Raw genomic sequence first — 22083 nt, forward strand, 5'->3', positions numbered from 1 at the left:
ACTTTAAAGTAAAAGTAACATTCTGGAATGACAAGTTGGTTGGCCGATGGCCTTGTTTCTTTTTTGCGATGTTCTTTTTTGCGCTACCACTCGCTTATTGTCATTTAAACGGGGTGCCGCTTTGTATATTACTGTATTTCTCAAAACGCGATAAAAAGTAGGAAAAAAGTAGAAAAAGTTAATAAACGCTATGTTATAATAAATGATTAATTCGTGAGTATATCGAGCTGATGATACCATCAAAATTTATATTTTGCGCAAATTATTCTTTTGATGTAAAAATAAAAACAATAAAGAATCCATTTGTAAATTGGTATATAGCAATTTCTTCGGTAGTAATTTCTTTGTGAGCAATAATTATTTTGTTATAACAACATTGATATTTCAATTTTTATCGCCTAATGCATTGAGACATTCCTCGTCCATTATAATATAATTTGCTTTCTATTTTTAAATGAATGGCATAATGTAATCGTCAGATCAAGTGATTCAATTAACGATGAGACATATTGACTATTCATTAATAATCAATTTGTAATTCAATGAATAAAATGCTCGGCATTTGTTTTGTTTTCAAAATAATGTATTGACTTATACATGACAATTGAAAATCATTTTTAAATTATACAGATAAATTATACACATAGCTTTTTGCCAGCAATAATCTATTTCATAGATACAATGAAGAAGTGAAAGGACTTCATGTCTTGCAAGAACTCGGTATTCTAACAGGGAACAGTATCTATTGAACCATCGACACAGCATTGTCATGAGTCAACGGTTCTTATGTGGCAAACACTAGTTAATGTGTTTGACTACCGTCGGTTCTTATCAACATATCGCCGCTGATTTAATTGCATAAATAGCAGCTGGTTCGGTGCGTCGCGCGTTTGCTTTGGGAGTGCCGTATAAATAATCGAAAAACTTTTTTTAATGTCCATTCAGTTCGTTGCAGTTCGAATCAGCAATCACATTTTTAATATGTCGGATGAAATTGTTGATTCGAAATGCAAGCTTATTTGATAAAATTGAATATACATTATCGTGAATGTTATAAGGACATCGTATATCGCGCGAAAGACTCTTATTATTGTTATTAAAATAACATGACATGAAATCCAAAAAATGTTTTATTGCGGAATATTGAATAAATTATAAATTTATATTAGCTAAAAATATATTTATTGCATATTAAAATCTTAAAATATGAACTTGATTTTGAAACATTGTACAAGTACTGTTATTATGTCATATTAAAAATTAAATTATTATATATATGACGTATTAGGATATTTATTTAATATAATATATATTGAAATAAAGATTTATAAAATTTGCGTGACAATAATATATTAATTGTGAGAGATTCATTCCGTTCAAATTCAGCTCTGATTCGTGGTGAAATTAAAGTTTCAGGTTTCATGATTTGGGGTATATAATATAGAGATAATACAGACATAATATATCTTAAATTTTCTCGATATGTGCAAATATTTATTTCGTTATTTACAATTATTCATAAATCTCTACTGTTCAATTTTATTGGTTCTCAGGATATATCACCTCATGAAATATAATCGGGTTTCTTTTAATTAATTAAAGATAAAGATAAAGATAAGGATAAATCTGAATCGAAAAAGTGGGATTATTAAATTCATTGATTATTATAATAAATATTCTAATAAGCGTTATAAATTTCATTAATTTAATATTTTAATGCTCTTTTCGCGATCGATGCAATTTCGATGCAATTTTAATTCGCGCATTTAAAAATAAAATTTATCATTTTAATCATTTGCATTAATATTATAATAATTAATCAATAATAGACGACATATATTTCCTTCGTGTCATTTCTTTTTATGTGGTTAGAATATCTGACTATATAACTAAAAGTGATAAACGGTATATCCAATTTTGTTTAAAGAATAATAGCTATAAAAGATCCAATAACATTGCCCAAAATGAATAGGTAAGGTAAAGTAATTGGTAATGATTTTGTCGAGCAATCGCGTGTAACTATAGGTGGAAACGATAAGATATCACCTTTGCTAATCTCACTTAAATCCCCTTAAATTCGTATTTCCCATTGGATGATTGCAAGTTAGATGTCCTGCTGGATTAGCAGGACAAGATAGGAATTGGGATAGGTAGGAGTACTATTAGAATTCGTGAGTAAGTAGAAGTGCTATTAGAATAGTGGGTAGATAGAAATACTACAAAAACGGGACAGAAAAAAAATTAATATAATTTAAGAATTAAAAATCAAAATTATTATTTATATATCAATTGTAAAATGTTAATTAAAAAAGTAACTAACCTAAAGTATTAATTATAAAAATAATAAATTAAAATTATATTTTGTAATATTAAACGTGTTTTATCAGCACTCAATCATACATACACACAAATTATTTAATATTTTATAAAATAAATCCTTTTTTTTGACACTTTAAAATAATTATATTAATATAATTAAAAATGTACGTATAAAATATTCGAGATAAGTCAAATGAGTATCTTGATATCAATAGAATATTAATAATTTAAAATATGTAAATGTTACATTTTACATTTACAATTTTATTAAATTTAGAAAATAATTTTATTCATATTCGTTTAAATATCATAGGAAAATTATAAAAATAATAAATGATAAATTTTACGTGGCAAAAAATACTTAAAGGCAAAATCTCTTCGAAATTTATTATTATTAATTTCAACCTGTTTCAAATAGTTATTACCTAAGACTTCTTGATATTTACACATGAACATATTTATATGTACTTTATTATTTGTAAATATATGTTTATTTATAACTTCACTTTTTTGTAAGAATTAGTCTATTCGTGTGTTTTTCAATAAAAAGAAATATATTAGTAATAATGAAAGAATATATAACTTTAAATTGCAAATTTTAACTTTTGCAAAGATAAATATAGATTAAATTAACACGAAGATAACAAAATTATATAATATTTCTAGTCACGCAAAAATTGCATTTGACTATTATTAACTATTATTGACTCGCTATCAAAATCACTGTTATCGGGATCAATCAGAAAAATCTGCAATTCATTATTCAGCAGAACTCTTGATATTCGAGAATCTAATTTTTTTTGTGAATTGATTCTGCGGAGCCTGTGGAACCAAAATAACTAACTTGTATTTTACTTTGATTGTTCTTTATTGTATCAATTATTAACTGTATCATTTGGCAAGAGACGTTGATTTGATCATATTAATAGTTATTCTTCTTATCTTATTATTCTTATAGAATACCACTATGACATGGTCATTTCTCTCATGATTTTTGAATATTCGCAAAGCCTGTCTTTGATAGTAAAATGGATATTAATTATCGAGTGGAGCAATAATTATATGGATTTGCATTGCGGACAGGAGACATATTACACATATCGGGTTGGGATATCGAATATTGCTCTATTCGCCAAATTTGCTAATACGAATAGACCGATAGATTTAGTGGAGGATATCTACAAACTTATATTCACTAAATTAACTTTTACTTATAATTTTAGAGTCTTTATTTGACTTAAAAAATGAAAAGTTTAATTAAGTATTAATCTAATCAAATATATGTATCATCTACTATAACTATGTCATTTGATCAAGAACAGAATTATATATAAATTATACATATATATAAATATATAAATATATAAACAAATATATAAACAAATATATAAATTTTATAATTTAATTTTTATATATGAGCATATAATTTTAATATAAATAACATGAGGTTGTTAATGAGATCTCTATAAATTAATCCATTTTTATAAAATAACACTATTTCGAATAATACTAATCTACTAAGTACTAATAAGACAAATATATAATAATAAATCTTACATATTATAAGTTATATAATCATTTATTTTAATAAAAATTTAAATAATTAATTATATCTTCAAATTATAAAAAATTTAATCCATTTAAACAAATTTAATTTATATTTGCTTTATGAAATAATTTAAATATATTGCAAGTGTATGCTTTCAAGCAATATTAATTTTATTTTTAACTGTAAAATATAACTTGTACATTTTGTTATAATTTTTAAATATTATATTTTTTTGTGAAATTTGCAAAATATTAATAAAACAAAAAAAGAAATAAAGGAAAATATTTTATGCAACAATTAAATTTTATTTGTTTAATTTATTAAAATCAATTTATTAAAATATATATATATTTTTTTTAATTTGTTAACATTATGATTAATCTCATTGCTTTTGGAATATAAATTATGACAAAATAACAGCAGATTAAGAATCTCATTTTATCGATGTTGTATATCTGTATAAGTTTAAAGATGCAGATATATTGATTAAATTTACATTTTTCATCATGTGTTTTATATAACAATTTTTGCGGATACACATATACTTACAAGAATAATATCTTTACGTGATCATTTCGTTACCGCACCCACAATGGCGTACGATATAACTAGCGATTATAAAATCACAATTGCATAAAAAAAACATCGTATTCTCCCACGTCGCATTCTCCGAAGCGTGTAACGCAATCTTGCATGATGTAATGCAAATATAATAAGCATAAAATACAGGAATACGCCAAGAGAAATCTTAAAAAATTGCAATATTTAATGTTGCTTTAAATATCGATGAAACACGTTGTTTATTAAACGATAATCATGATATTTGTGTTAAGATCGATCATTTGCGAAAAAAAACAGGAATGTAATATCAATATTAAATTTAACAGCACTATTTTGGATTTACAGAAAAAAAGAAATTGTGAATCGAGTTTTATTCGGATAGATTGGATAAACCTGGCGGTCATATGATTACATGGAAAGAATGGTTTTGTTAAAATATCTAAAAATTAAATACAAATTTAAAAATAACTTTGTTAGATCATCCAAATGATTATGTAGGACATTTAAATATAATAATAATACTGTAAAAATTTTTGTTGTCCTAGCAACCAAAAATTTAAGCCTATATAGTTATTTTAATTGTCCAACAAAATTATTTGTAAATTATTTGTAAATTATTTTAAATTTTTATATATGCTTTAACAAAACTGTTTTTTTTTTGTGCAACTATCAAGTGATGACTTTAGTGACGAATAATCAATTATTTCAAAATCGCAATTATTATGAAACACTGGAAACAAAGATAAAAAGATCATACTTTTCTCCTCTTTTTTTGTCATTTATTAGCATTTACTGATACAAGTGGAGATGAAAACGGATTTAAAAAACGGATTTAAAAAATTTCGACAAGCCGCGGATGACGAAATTAATTTTCAGGCGGACGATTATATTTTAGATTGAATTATTGCCTCATTTGCCGTTATGACTAACATCTCCAAATAAAAAGATGTTTTGAAATAATTCAGATATTTGATTGACAAATCCAATTAAAAAATTCTATAATGATGAAAGTTGATGGATGCTATCGAATGGTCGGAAAACTAATTTAATTAAAATTTTCGGGAAATAAACTATCATTACGAACCTGCGGTACCGTCAATAAATATACACATATTCATGTAAACAATTGAGATCGAGTTACTTGTATACTCACGCAGAAAAACTGAATAAATGTTTTATGACAAGAATAATTTATTCGCATCTCCATAAATCGTTTTTCTTAATAGATCTAAATAGATTCTAAATAGATCTAAAATAGATTAACTAGGTTAAAATAAGTTAACTAGGTCATTATATACTGCGATGGTATCGTTCTAAGACAGCAAAATTTGTATGTAAAAATGTTTCAATGCAGAAATACAGCATTGAATAATTATAGATTGATTAGTCTTCGTTTAGACTTCGCTTTTCTGACGAGTTGATCGAGCGATAAAATCTGTGCATATTATTTATAATCTGATTTTAAATAAAAATAACTTTTAAGATTATTTTTCAATTATCGATTATATGACTCCCATGACAATGCAACTAATATAGAGTAAAAAAAAACGAAACGCAGAAAGTTGCAAGGAAGGTGTGCAAATATTAGCATCTATAAAATTGCGAATCTTTTAAACGAATGTTTAAACGTTCTTGTAATTGTACTTTCCGCTTGAAACTTTATATCTTGTTTCAATTATATTTGATTAAAAATAAAATCTCGTCTCGGTTCAACATTCTACATTCTCATGTTAATTAATTCCATTAAACAAATTATTTATTAATTTCACAAAAGCTTAAAACAAATCTACTGCTATTTCTCCAGCGCTATTATTATTGTTACTTTCCATTATAATTTACATAGTCGTTCGAAATGTTCAAGATTGGTATGCTTTTTTTCTCGCACCTATAAGGAAATATCTAAATAACTGTTCGGCTACCAATACGACGTTCTGAGAAACATCGGTATATCGTTTCGATCGTTTCCGTGAAAACTATTTCCTACATCATGGATTTATGCGTCGCCGTTTCGCCGATGGCGTCCAGTCGGAATCGTTGAAAAATCATAGCCCCCCCGGACGTGAAATGATAACGATTTGTCTCAAGGATCTCGCTCCCGACGACAGGAAGTCTCATGGCTGATGATCCCCCCCTATAAAACGTTCGATCTTTTCTACGCTCTCGGATAATATCGCTCGGATGCATTTTACTCGGTGGATGGCCAGAAGAAATATTTTTATATCCGCGCCGTGATATCTTGACCGTTCACAACTGTTAACGTGTTGCGACGCATTATAATCGAACAGCCAGGCGATAACTGTCCCATGGGATATCGCCTGGCGATTATCGATGAGTTCGCGAAAAAGCCGGAGGCGACGCGGCGGCTAGAAACGTTTCGATTTAACAGGTCATTGATGCTTTCGTTTGTTCGATACCGAGTTCCGTTATTCCTATCGCGTATTACGTAAATTTGTGAATAGCGTCGATCAAGCGTACGTTATATGGTAGAGGTGCGAACAATACGCGAAACGAGCGGAGGCGAAAATGTCGCGTTTTGTTTCGACGCGGCTCTTCCCGTTCGGCGTGGCGGAATCGCGTCAAACAAACGAGATAATCTATTCGACGGTGTGTACCAGAAGTGGCTCCCGGCGAACATAAAAATGCGAAAGAGACATTCGCTCGACGCTTTCGCATTACGAAAATACCGTTCCTCGAAAATACCGTGAGTAGTCTCTGCCCCGACTCTCCAATTTGTCGAATGGGTCAAAAATGAGATGCTTCAGTTCTCTCTGAGAACTGTGTCTTCGTTCCCGCCTGCGATCCTCGACCGAGGGTCTTCCTGGGAATCGCTTCGTGTCTCCGGATGCATCTTTTTTCGCCGGTGAGAGGGTTAACGGGACAACGACATTCCCGTTATCCCGGCGCGTTATCATCCCGACAATTTAAATCCATCGTGTCGTGTCTTACCCCTTACTTTACTGAGATACACTCGCGATTAATGGGTTCGTTAAATCACGCGGAGTCGCTTTGCCGGATCTCTTTGCAGAACGGAAGAACGTACACATACACGTATACACACATACACGCGGGAGTTGCGAATGGAGACTAGGTGGGAAAAAAGATTCTGGCACGGGCTGCTTAATGTTGTATAAATTGTTACGTCTGTCTAGAACGCGGGCCACGGGTAAGTAACTCTATCTCGGGGGGTTTTAGGAGCCAGAAAAATAGCAAGAGATTTTATCTGTTAATTGCGCGTCCTAAATCCTCATGAAATAGTGCGACCCGAAGCCGATATCCGGACAACGTAAATAAGGTGGCCATAATTTCCTTTAAATCGCGCAGCCGGCCACGCTCCGTTCGTAATCAGGAATTATCGAGAAGCCGCGACAGGGAAGATACATCGTTTCCGCTAATCTTATCGACTTTCGTTGATACGATTGAATAATTTAAGACGAGATTATGGGGAATTATAAAAATGTATTGTTCACTGTCCCAGCAGGATTATAACAAATTATTAGTCGATAAATGCTTTCGAGTAAAATAGACAATATCAAGAGTTGTATCGAAAATTATATTTTTTGTTCAGAACGTGTGTTAAAATGTTAGAATAAATAACACACACACACACGCGCGCGCGCGCGCGCGCACACCACACGCATAAATACGTATGATTATAAAATATCTTTTTTACAGTTTTATTTTTTTCTATGAGATGTGTTGCGCGTGCGTTATTATTTAGTGCTATCGCGGCGCTTTAAAGTAGCCGTATTATTCACCGCGATGAAATTTCACAGCGTCCCCACTTTGATTTACAATTTTACACCGCACCTGGATAAATATCGAATTTGATGTTGCGGGTTCATAAAGATCGCCGTGGTAGGTACCAATACAGCCACTTCGTAATACCATGGCGGAAATATCAGCCAGTAAATCAGGGTCGGATGACGCTACCTGGTGATCCTCCTTCGCCGGGGTTAACGCGGCAACGTTACAAACGTATAAGGTTTCTGGGGCGAACTTGGCGCGCTGTCAACCCGGCTTAATATAAATACATACGAATTTTAGGCGAGTCGCGCGTCCGGCTTAGCGTAACTCGAAATTAACGCGGGTAAACCCTCGTTTCGGTGGACCGAAGTTTAATTCCTATTTGTGAACTCTAATTGAAAACTTTACTTGTAGCCGCTGTAAATTGAAAACTCTGCTTACGCCCACTGTTTAGTCTCAATTTTACTTAAGCCTCGCAACATAAAATCTTTCTTTGTTATATATAAAAAAAAAAAAAAAAAAAAGGAATTCTCTCTGTGGATTGTTTCTGCGTTGGCGACGGGCAATCAAAACTTCAGGAATTTTGCCGGAATTTTGGACATATTGGCATATTGAAAACCGCAGTTACACGTATTACATACACATAACTCAATTTAAACAAAAATGTAATACGTGCCGTTTTTGAAATGAATATTATTCAATTGCTCCCGTGATAAAATGCATGTTATTTTTAATCAAAAGTTTGCTTGGTTTCTGACTCGTGTCCCGATATTAAATCATTAAATGCTAAAATTCTTTGGGAATGGACACGTGCGAAGTTGAGTCGTTTGTCTGGAAGACATCAGCGTTAGACATCGGCGCTGTCGAATACTGCGGATTTTCCGTGGACCGTCGAAGGTGCGAGATTCCTGAGCGGCTCCCGCGGGAGGATATTAACGCTGTTGAATGCGCTCTGCCAATTTAAAGTTCAGGGATGTTAAGTGGCCGTGGTGGCAAACAGCGGCTTTGGAATGAGACCATAGTCGCGATGAAACAAGAGAGAGAGTGGACGAAACAACAGGTTCGTACGTGGAACGGAGAAAGAGAGACAGAGTGCACGAGGGAGATTTCTTTGACAACGGGTGGCGGCTTCTCTCCGCCCAAACTACATCGAGGTTTAAGTACCTACTCACCGCAACGAGTGCCGTGGCTAAGTAGACTTTCCTGCCATCGGAATAATTACTCAATAACAAGTTTTCGCCGCCGGATAATAAAGCTTTAATTAAAATGCAATAATCGCCAATCGCCGTACGATATCGTCGCTTCGTTTCGTCACCGATCTCGATTCGATTGTCATCTTGCCTGAAAAAAATCTGCTCTCCTCATAATCGACTTGTATTTAATTCTCTCTTCTGAGTTATCAAATTAGGACTCTCTTTAATTACTGTCATTCCTATCGATGTAACGTAGGAAGGCGAGGCTGGCTCTTTTAAAAATATATACAGAATCTCAAACGACAGTCGTTGTCGTAGATTCCTTTAGAATTGTCGACGGAAAACATGAATACTTTCCTGTTCGTGATGTCGGAAACGATAACGAAGATGGCAGGACCTAAATATCGGTTAGGAATGGGATATCGCTTTAAAATATTCATAAAGAAGCACAACCAGAGCGGAACTTATGGCATCGAGCTTCTGTCCAATCTTCGGCTAACGCGCCCAGCGAGAAATTCCATGAATTTGGAATGTTCCAGCCATGATAGCATCCTGAAGTACGTGTTTGTGGTTACGATCTCGTGTGCGTTAGAGATCTGTCGCACGTGTTATCGGGAGCATCTAAAAATAGCATTCCAACAATACTCATCTTTATCCAATTTTCAAAAATTTTCAAATTCCGGCAAAAACATCAAATATCCATCAAAAAAACCTTTTATTTATGTTTTTCTTATATATTTATATTGCCTCAAGCAGATAAAAACTATCGTCTCTTACAAAAAGTAAGAAATATTTTTTACAATATTTTTATTGCAAAATGAAGTTAAACATTTGCTTTTTTCTATCTAAAAGCCGTTTGATTATGTCGTAAGGTTGCAACTGATGATCGCAAAGGCAATGACAATTTAATGACATTACTTGGGGTATAGAATGGCACAGATAAACCTTAAAATAAATAGATATTAAGTTAACTTCTTGGATTGATGGTGTTCATTACCACCAGTAGTTATTTATTATGCGGATAGTTATGATGACGCCAACGCGCAGTTACAAGTTAGTTGAAAGTTGACAACCAAACTTTAAATTGACGAGCAAATACCACGCATAGGAGTGGGCTGAGCCTTTCATCGGTGGATATTCAACGAATATCAAGTTAATAATAATTTAAATCGCCATTCATTGCCCTGCGTTGTCGCTCGAGAACCGATTCGATAAACGGCTCGACAGCGGGACGGGATCGATGGATCGTATTACTGGGCAGTGTACGTTACAATTTAACGAACGGTCAACAAATTCGTGGTTAATATATGCGCGGCTGGTTAAATTTGCTGCCGTTTGGAACTGCATCGCTAACTTACTTGGACCGTATAAAGCCCAAAGCCGCGAAATGTGCGCGCGAGCGTTGAAACGCGGCCGGAGCTCGGCAAAATTAAATTACATCGATTTAGCCAAATGAAATTTTTTAATCGTTTTATTTCCTCCCACATACTGCGAAAGCTAATGAGTATCCTTTTGTGAAATTACTAACAAACATACGAGATTCATTATCTCGCTCTCTGCTTCTCCCCATTTCCATTGCGTAATATATATCTTCTTATCTCAAGGGTTACATTCTTACGGTTTACGGTTACCATTTATTAATTCATATAAAAAAATGGAGAAAGTTTCGGCTCTCGGGAGCGAAACATAGTCTTTTTCTGATCTTACATATTTTATCAACGCGATCGTATGAAAGGATCTTCGACCGATAAGAAGGCAGCACCATCGTCTGGGGATTATAAAAGTTTAATCGCCTATCTTAATGATTCGCTGCGATGAGAATTATCATTTACAATTTCGTATATTTTCAAAAATACATTATCAGTGAATAAATTATCTTTTTTATATATTATTGTTATATTGTAATATTTGCAAACTTTATAAAAAACAAATAAAATGCATTTTTTTATATAACAAATATAAATAACAGATATCTATAATGTAAAATATTATATAATATGAATGACTTTTTTTTTTACAGATACTACTTTCGAAAATTTGCTAACTAAAGAAAGATTTCTTTTTTCTCTACATTAATTAAATCAATTTTAAACATTGGTAAACGTACGTAGAAATTTAATTTTAACTAAAATTCTTTTTTAACTTTTCTATTTAATGTTTATGGTGTCGATTCTAAATGCGATTTTCGTTCGACGTAAGAATGTCCCGGGGTATTATCCAGGGAAGGTTGTCGAATCAAACAACCTACCAGGTTTGAAACAAAGTTTTAGTATACAGCCTCTCGAAGCTCGCGCATCTGTCTTCCCAGGAGGCGACGTCATTCCACAGTCCTCTGATGTTTCGACTATTTTTCCTCGCCTATCTACGAGTAGAACATATTCTTCTCCGGGTTCCTCCGTGTCTCGTCTCTCGTCCCGTCTCGTCTCATCTCGTCCTATCGTACTCTTTGCAAGAATCGGAATGCGAGGAATGATGTAATGTCACTCGGGAAATCATTTATGATTCCTGACGCACATGTCGCCATTAGCATTATACAAATGGTCATCGTTTTCCCACGCTGACGGGAAACGATAAACCGCGTTGCAACAAAAGTCTGCCTCCAGACATTAAAATGCATCTATCATCAATATGAAACAAACAAAAAATAATTTTTTTTTTTAAATCGAAAAGTTTACAAATAATTTAAACTAGCAACATGAAAGTATAAAAATTGTTTGGCAAAATTTATTTGTGTAACGCGTCTGTTTATTTTCACGTATTACCTAGCTCGATATAAATCATAATCACGAAAGGTATTATCACGCTTGCGATATCGATTTGACTATATCGTGAAAGTTGCATTTTCGAAGGTAGGAAATTTTGGAATTAAATCAACTCGCTCACCTGATAACTCGGATTAATAATTCATATGTGTGTGAATGTCCTATAAAGTTGATGGTCTTTCCGGGCCAATATTAACACGGCTAATGGAGCCCCGACTGTGCAAAGTTCCGGCAGTATTAATGGGGAATAATTTAAAAGTTTCAAATGAAACGGCGACAATAGCGAGCGGGGTCCGTCGGCCGAGTGCCCAAGATGAATATCTATTCATCGTAAATGAAAACTTTTGGCATTCAAAATACTGAATGTCGATAATTTGCCTGCAGTAGGGAGAGCTCTTTGATGGACTTTCCAAAAAGCAACAAACTTCTGCATCTCGCCTGGCGATCGTTCTTTGTGTAACTGTGCAAATTTATGCCGCACGCGCGCCTGTGTGTTAGCATTACCTTCGCCGGCTTTATGTACACAAAGTATCCCGGAACTATCGTCAATCCTTTCATTTATAAATTCCTTGACCTATATTTGAAGTTAATCTTTCCTTAATGAAAGCTTGATTAGAAACAATCTTTCTTTTTATGCGCCCTTCTAAATTTTCAATCACACCCTGATTAATTATCAAAGTATGATCCTACGCCCTGCACTACGTATTTCGCTGATCAACGTCGCCCGGATCACTCCGTTCGTTAGATTTTACGCGAGAAATCCAAGAGATTTGCTGAAACAAGGATCTCTAGATGGTATCCCCGTGTGTTTCAGACTTAACGTTGAGCCAAAACCGACTCGCGCTCTCAGTTACACCTGCTTGCCGTATGTGCATTCGTATAAATGCACGCGCCGCAGTTGCATTAGTATACGTACGTGTACATTTTATACATGTAATTGGGGTTTATGGTTAGCTTAGCAGCTAGGTCAGCTACCGTGGGATTTCCTGAACATACGAGCGCGTTAATTCTAATTCGAAGCTATGCCGGTGTAAGTCCGTGTTCTTATATATGTGCGCGAGCATGTCGATGGTGAATGGAATTTGCGGCGTATTGATATTAGTCCGCGTTATTCATCCTCTTAGAATTTATACGCGATCATTCGTTCGCGAATCGCATGCGAATCGCCGTTAATTAATATTCTCCCGGCCATTCAGGTTGTTCCATGAGAATTTATATCCTCGGACACACCGTCTATATTTACGTTACGATTACACATAATGATTGGGATATTTTCAAACGTGTCTCTTTGTACAAAAAGTAAGAAAGAGAAAAAAAGTAAGAAAGAAATATGTACTTTTTTCATGTAATTTTTCTTTTTTTTTTTTTTTTTTTTTCACGCACGACGATGCGGCGGCTATGATAGTACGGGATGTTTTCGGCGAAAATATTCACGAAGAATTTATCCAGAAAGCGACATTGCGGAGAGATACGTGGGCGTGGTACGATAGGTACGAACGTAAAATCGGGCATTAGTAGGTGGGAACGTACCTGCACGACCGAAATGTATTTCCTCGGGGTTCGGGTGTGTACGTAAGATTTGTGCACGAAGCCGGCTAAGAATTGCCGTTCAGGCCATTTGGGAATGAATTGTCGCGGACATTACGCCGAGAATTGTCGAGGTAACTGGTGGGAGGCGTTTTTCAAAATTATGGCCTCATCCCGGGCATACGGGTCGCTCCGGCGCGGCGCGGCCAGCGTGAAGAGTTCAGATAAATTTCACGGGGCTTTAACTAAATTCCATCCGAAGAAAGTAATTCGCCGCTCCGAAAGAACGCTTAAATTTCACAAGCTATCGATAGCGCGCGGCACGTCGTTGTATCGTATCGTAATAAAAAAAAAAAAATAAAAAAAAAAAAACGATTTCACGTCGTGACCGCGTCGCCGCGCGTGATTAACATTCTCGTAAATAGAGTCCTGTGATCCCACGATTATGATTTACGATGTCGGAATAATCAAATAATGTCGCGACGAGCGCATCATACGACACGCGTGAATTGCAACAACACCGCGGGAAAACGCGTTTATTATGCGGAATATAAATCTATGGAGCGAAGCATATTGACAATTAAAACGTTGGGCGCGTTTATCTGTTAAAATCTCTGGTGTCATCTCTCATTCCGGCATTGTGTATATTTCTTCTTTTTTTTTTTTTTTTCATCATCGATGCAAACTCACGTCGGAAGCGTCGCATAAATAAATGAAATCTAATGAATACGATAAATAGCACTTTTTCCAGCATCGATAACAACATCCGTTTAGTTAGCCGCGTCAGAATTTGTCGCGCGCAATTTGCGACACGTGTAACCAAATGGAACATCAATATCCATATTTGTCGTCGGGCGAGGTTGATTTTGTCGTTGCACCGTCATTCCGTGCTGCGCATACACATATCCGCCTCCTCCGCGATGCCGCGTTTTTTTTCTCCCCCTCCCTCCAAAGGCGTGAGAAAAGTTCCGGAGTCAATATTTTCCTCGTATCCCACATGGGAAATACATCGTACGTCTGCCGGCGTTACATGTGACATTTTCCCGCGGTAATGTCGCGCACTCGCGTATAGGTTTAGAGTTGCGGCACGTGACGCTGGAGGGAAGGTTAATAAAAGTAGCCCGACGAAGGCTATTTGTTTGTCGCGAAAGTGATCCGCGTTGGCGAACGCGGAGTGACAAGAGTAAAGAGCGATGGACAATGGACGGGGCGCAACAAAAGGCAGTTATGAATGTATGCGATGCGAGAGATGAAGTTCAGAGTCCACCAGTTCTGGATAAGCTCTAGGGAGTTTATACCGCATACTTTATAGTTGCACATACGTACCTACACGTACGTATCAAGAAATGACACGGCAAGTCTAAGATATTCGCGCGAGCGAATAGTATACTCTACTATTCTACTTTCTGGCGATAACAGTACAGTTGTGTTTTACTCGGCGCTTGCAGTTTGGCTAAGTAATCACTGGCACTCGACCCGAATTGCCTTGACGATTTGCATTCTGTACGTAACGAAATGTAACGGTTTAATACAATACCAAACTTCCATGCGATACCATTTCATTTTACCATCACTATACCTTATGTGCATATGTTCGATATTAAAATTCTCTCTCGTGAATAATAAAAAAATTGTAGAGCGTATCTTAGACTTAAAACAATCAAAGCTATTATTCGGATTCGAAAGCAATCCAAATATTCGCAACCGCTTGGAAATACAGTTTTCACTAAGGGGCAAATATTCATATTCCATAGATATATCGCTCTCGTGTATATCTAACGCTTTCTCAACGCGATAATAGCCCTCTCCTTCGTCCTTAGTGAATTATGCGAAACATAAATGGATTTCCATGATTTCGCTATTGTATACATATCAATACACCGCTCGGTATTCACGCAACGCGTTATCATCGATCTTCCTGAGCGCATCTCGCTTTCTATGTACCTCGCTCCCGCGCGTTATCACAATGCTGCCGATATTGTGGACATTTCCAGGGTGCAGTGTCGCGCGTCCATGGTTGGCGTACGTTATGTTTATGAAGTGTGCATAGTCCTCCACTTATGAATAATGTTACAACCAACGCCGTAACGTAAAGTGACGCAACGCGGTGCCGTTACTTATAAACACATACGCTCACACACATACACATCCGTATCGCCGGTCTTGTATGGCGATATCGAATATGATTATGGCATTCGATGAACATCATTCTGCGAGATTCTGCAAGATCGCAAAAGTCGATCGTCTTTTTCCCGCGAGACTTTAACGATGTAGCTCGGCGATAAAAGAAAGTTCCCATATGCTGCCAACAGCTGTTGGTTTTTCATAAAATATTTAATAAAAAAAAAAATGATAATATTATTTTAGAGAAACAATTACAAAAATCATTTTGGAGCACAACCTATAAGATTTTAACAATTTTTTGTTAAACAAACACACCTTTTATTTTTGGAAAAAATTCAATTAAATGAATGACAGTTTTGGCACAATAATTTATACAGGTGTTACTGATTTGTTTTCTTGATCATTTATTATTTTATTGTTATATCATTCTCTTACAAAATGTTTATAAAAATAAAAAAAATATCACTTACTTGCCTCAATGTTCCTACGAAACACTATTTGTTTACCACAAAAAAAAGTCGAGTACATCGACTGGGTAGTCAACATTCAATTTTCCTTTTTGTTTGTTTAAAGCCTATACGCAGTCGCGTGAAAGCATAACATCGCCGCCCTTTGGAAACCGCGGATGCTAAAAAATAGGAGATGATAAAACAATATGATGTCGCAACGTTGACAGTAAAAAAAAAAAATAACTCTTTTATATAAAAACAGAACCACAATAATGGGATTGTTGACGTTGAAACGCTTTATGGCTCGCTTCCTTCCACAAGCTGTTTGCAAATAAAGTATTAATACTGTATCGATACATTCCTGTGTACCTTTCAGATAAGAAATAGATAAATATTATTAATAATTATTTATTGGCAAACCAATCGTCAAATCATAATAAATTTTTTTACGCTTTATTAATAAAACGCGCAAATTTCGGTATTTCGTAATAGTTTGACAATTATAAATTTTTTATTGTTCATAAGCAAAGTTTTTCTCAAGAAGATTTCCGAAAAGATTCGGAATTCTATCAAGCTGTCGAGGTAGTCGTGGAAATATAAAAAATGCCGCCGATTGAATGGGCATCCTGATTGATCAATCGAAGTAAGATCGTCGCAATCACGTGCCATACTCGCACCTCAACCGCTCGTGATGGAAAATACGTGGTAATCTCGCGGAGAGTCCGACTTTGAAAGTCGTCCGGGCAAAAAACGTCACGTAAAATCGCAGAAGGTGGATCTACAACGGCTGTAAAAAGTTTTTAACCAGACAACCCGCCGCCATCCCCGCGATCCCCTAACGAAGAACATCGCCAACTTTAGCGCCGGCTTTATCTGTTCCGAGTTTAACGTGCCGTTATTACACGAAGGTTCATCCGAATGCGAATCATGTTTCACCGCTCGCTATATTTCGCGTAGTCGTTATTAATGGCTCGCACAAAGGCCCGCAGATGTAATTTGCCATAGGAATTTCTTACTGAAATACGAGGGCGTATATTTCATCCCATGATCTCTCCATTAAAAATATAACAACATGACGATGGCGATATTATTTTAGTTCTTTATCACTTACTTCTCCTCTTTCGTTTTCATTTTTCTTAAGCTTCTATTGTTACGCCGCTCGTCGCGTAATTGTATTTTGCGAATATAAGATTTTCTTTATGTTTAACCGTTGAAACGAATGTCCTTTATTCCGTCTGGCATGAGCACGTGAATGAAGTATTATGCATTAAGCACGAAGGAAGCACGTGGATCGTTTCGAATTCGCGGTATTTTGCGAATTCAAAAAGCTTCATCAAAATGTCAGCCATGTATCAGCAATGAACGATTCATTGACGATTTAAGCGAATCATATGACCTGCGGCAGTCTACAGCGGATAAACGTAGTCGTCGCGTTATCTATACGCGGGGCAGTAAATGAGAACTCGGAGCTCCGTTATATTGGCTTTGTGAAGAATCGTTCTCCAATGAAAGCGTTAACGAACCACGTCGTTCCTTCTCGTTCTGCTCAACTGGTCCATTTTCCGATAGTTTTACTCTCTTCCTCTTTACTCCACCCTCCCCCCCCCCCCCCTCTCTCTCTCTTTCCTTCATTCTCTTCAAATACATGTTCGCATACACAGACCGACACGTACACGTATATCGCTAGTTCCGGATGTATAGATCTCTTTTATTTCCCTTTATTTTCGACACACCGAAGTCCGGCTATAACACAGAAGCCGAAACGAACTCCTGTACATTAATCCAATTTGTACGAATTAAGGATGCCATTAATAACGTATTCAGCTGTGCTAGATTTTCCGAGATCGAAGCGGCCGACTCATCCAATTTTTGATGAAATTCATCGTCTGTATGTATTTCCATACATACGACAATATTTACTTTTTATCAAACTTATATCACAAGTTGTTTGATCAAATTAAATTAATTGTAATTACAAGATAAATTTATTAAATTGAATATTAAAAAAATAATATTTGTGACGCGTAATCAAGTAGTCTATATTTATTTATTGCAGCTTTTATACTGATACAGCCGTTATTTTTTATCAAATTATTGCAGTAATTAAATTGAAAGTAATGTAATAAATTAGGAAAAAGAGTTGTTACATTTTTTTCATTCATATTTAATTCGATTGTATCGAAGTGACTATATTAACATTTCAATCTAAATTTGAGAACTCAAACAAAATAGATAAAATATATTATAAAATAATTCTTCAACATACGTTAAAAATGCACGTGTATTGATGTCTTTTGAAAAATTTTCTCTTGCAAAAGATTTAAGACGGTCGAGAAATATCGAGAAAATTTTAACGATTCGCGAATCCGAAAGGGTAAAGGGTCGTTTTCACATCTCCCGTAGCTGTCGTGTTACAGCAGCGGGGAGAACTTCTCTTCTGAACATCTCTCCTTGCCCAAGTTCTAACGACGGTGGTGGTACCACGGCGTCTCCGGCGACAGCGGGGCCAAAGCCTCCCTCGCCGGTGAATAGTGAGCGAAGTTACGTGATATGTGGCGGCGCGGATGCGCGAAACTGCATATCGGCCGTCGCCGCAGTCGCAGATGCATCGCGAGTACCGCTCACTTATTCTCTCGGCCTCGTACCGTGGTTATTCATTTAATTTAAGGCACGTACAGGCCAAAGTCGTGAAATTTAAAAGTAACTTCCGGGCCGCGATAAAATGCATAAGGCGCCACGAATTAAGTATAAACGAATGGAAGCAGTTAATTCTTTAAGTGACTCGTGCTGATAGAAATTTCCATCCGATATAATTTTAATTTCAAAAGATAAAATCTTTTTTCCTGCTTCTTCTATTAAGTTTATCCCTTTGGATTTAATTGGTTTTCTTTTCAGCAATCATCCAAGATTGTCGTCATAAAGGACTGTTATCATAAAGGACTGTTTCCTTCTGTCGAGGGACGTTCCCTGTCATCTGTACAAAAAATAAAAATTTTGCGGATTAACGTTGGCTCTCTTCCTCCCTTTTTCCTCTCTACCGTGGCAAGCTGTGTTTTTTAAATTACAAGTGGAACATTGCAGATATCTTTTCACAAGCTTCGAATTGCCGCTAAATTAATTCGCTCTTAAACATTCCGCGCCCGATTATATCCACTTGCAATGAAGCGCCGATAAAAATCTAATTACACCACTTCGGAGGAACGCGCGTGATAGCTTCGTTTACTCGATAATTATACTGTCGCCGTTAAACCACCATCGTAGAGGCGCGCGAGAACGCATCCACGGGACATCAAACGCGCCCGATTATAATACTCTTAAAGCGAGAGTTAATTCCGTGCCGGGAGATTTCGCTACGTCTCATGCAAATTTATCTGCGAGCGTTTCTCCCGGCCTCGCAACACGCGAGAGGAACGAGGAAAAGAAGAAAATAGATAACATAAGGGAACGAAACGCGCCCCGCGCAGCATCGCGCGCTCGGGAAAGCGGATCCCTGGACTGTGAAAAGAGCGACGAACAATAACTGGATAACGGTTATGACGACGCGTTAGCCATACGCGGTAACGCTAGGCCGTTATCGTCGACCGTTCTGGACGATCCTCCGGTATTTACCGCGCGAGACCGATTTCCCTGGCGATGCGAAAAGCGACGCGGTACTCTCGTACGTAGGAAACAGTATCGCGTAACGGCGACACTTTCGGAATTTCTTTCGCGATTTATGGCCGACTCAGGACGCCGCTAAGTTCCCCCGGTGTTGTCGGAAAAACGACGGCGATTGTTACAACTTTCGAGACGTCGGTGAGCGTAGCGCCCCGCGATAAATTTGACACCCGCGGTAGATATTCGTCTCACGTCGAGAAGCAAGTGTCGTCGTTATTTGCCCGGATTGCGGAGACCTATTAAATTTAACATTCGGATAATGATTCGTTCTTTCATTTGTCGCCGGCTTAACTAGATTGTACGTGGAAAGATGATTATATTTAACCGTGGGGACGATGTATGAGATACATTCCTAACTGTGCACACGTATCAAGATCACGTCAAATGATAAATCGTAGTCAAAGCTGGTTTGGCTAAATTTCGCCTTGCTGACCTAAGCCTTGACGATGAATAATGATTAGGGAGCGAAAGTTCATGAGGTTTCACAGCAAGTCCTCTTAGCCGTACGGTCCCGGATGCTTTGGACATCGGACTAGTTAGCCGGTCGACCGGAATAGTAAAGTACATAAGAGATTTACTCATACTCAGAGTGTTAAGTGAAAACAACTGTACAGCTTATTGAAAAAAAAAAAAAATTATCTTAACATATTACAGTGTCATAGTATCCATAGTAAATTAAAAAAGATATATTTTAAAATTGCACAAATTATCGCAGCTAAATAGGAATGCTAAATAGGAAAGCAACTAAATAAAAAGGTAACTAACAACAGTGATAATTTTTTATCTAAATTAAATTGTGTATTACCGACGACGAGAATTTCCTACCTACGTTCTTCCACTTAATATGAAACGCATTATCCTAGATACGAGTCCTTGATAGACATCGTTAGACCTCGGCAGCCGTCCCCATCACCGCTCCACTTTACGTACGAAGCCCTCGTGCCAATAAATTTCTGCCTGGGAAAATGAAAGTTCGGGCGGGAGGAGACGGCGAGTTTGGCGAATAATTTCTATCATCGCGCGTGCTTCGCTAAATTCATAACCTAACGTTTAAAAGGACACTCGAGAGCTCTGCCGCTGCCAGGACTACGCTGCTCTCTCGGGCGGCTACAGGTCTACGAGGCAGCGGCAGTAAATCTTGGACCGCACTTAATTACATTCCCAGCCGGCCCCCCCCCCTCTCCCACACCCTCCCCCGGCCGACCCTCCTCACGGAACGGGCTAACGATGTTTTTAATGTTCGGACTTAAAAAAGCACCCCCGGAATACCTATGGCGCCGTAAACGTTCCTTCGCCTCTACACGCCCGGGAATATTAAGGGCTCGGTTCGCCGGAAGAACCGCGGGAAGATAAACGACAAGCCGGAAAAATAACAGTTAAATTGAGATTTTCGCTAACGTCAGGTAATTAAGCCTCTCGCGGGGCTGTCGTTCGATCGATCGATTCGATTCGCTTTAAATCTCTTTCGATTACGTTCGGCGCAACATTGAAACAACTCGTTATTGGACCTCGCGTGACTTTTCTTTACACTTCCGTCTCTATCAACAATTGAGATTGAAATCAAAGATTCCGATTATTTTCAAAATTATTAATTTAATAATTAATTTTAAAACCATCTTTTTAACTCTTTTCAACTCTTCGTATGAACTTTAAAAATACAGAATATATTTTTCACCCTATATCTCATGTATTTTCAAAGAGTTACAAGCATACAAATATCGATGCCAGAGGCGAAATGCCAGAGCTCCCCGGGGGGGGGGGGGAGGGACGTCGACGGTGACGCGGCAGAAATGTAACAAAGATCCACTTAGGTGGCTTTTGCCATGGAACATCAAAAGGCGGCCGGGCATCAACCGGTTTCCGCACGACACGGCGGATTACGTTGCCACGGCGGGGTACGCTCGATGAAATTTGTTGATTCGAAATCCGACGCGGGGAAGCTCCGCGAGAGAGGTAAGCCGCGTTTCGGAAGCGCCGAGTAATGCAATATCGGGAGAAACGTGCGGCGCCAAGGAGAAAGGAGAGCGGCGGATATTGTACGGGGCGCAGTAATACTAAAGCAAACGAGTACATCAACCGCTGACTAATTGCGGAACGTTGCTACTATTCGCGTAACAATGCGGCGCGATACCCGGCGGAAACAGCGCCAGCGGCTGGCTTCGTTCGCTGCCAAACATGACGCTCGCTCGCTCGCACGC

The 22083-nt window shown here is 36.8% G+C and overlaps 1 protein-coding gene across 4 annotated transcripts in view; it reads right to left on the reverse strand.

The window, feature by feature from the left end:
- The window catches only part of LOC105424244 (mind bomb 1), a 296684-nt gene that overhangs the window by 144254 nt on the left and 130347 nt on the right, over positions 1–22083 (reverse strand). The window contains exon 10 of one of the 4 annotated variants that reach the window (XM_025217586.2): positions 19184–19202. The exons of the other annotated variants lie outside the window; for them this stretch is intronic. Within the exon in view, the coding sequence (XP_025073371.1) occupies positions 19199–19202 (4 nt within the window). The 3' untranslated portion in view covers positions 19184–19198. Of the gene's footprint in view, positions 1–19183; positions 19203–22083 lie in introns of those variants that run through there. 4 annotated transcript variants of the gene reach the window in all.

This window comes from Pogonomyrmex barbatus, unplaced genomic scaffold, assembly GCF_055798465.1.
Source record: "Pogonomyrmex barbatus isolate J1 unplaced genomic scaffold, ASM5579846v1 scaffold3, whole genome shotgun sequence".
NCBI classification, from domain to species: domain Eukaryota; kingdom Metazoa; phylum Arthropoda; class Insecta; order Hymenoptera; family Formicidae; genus Pogonomyrmex; species Pogonomyrmex barbatus.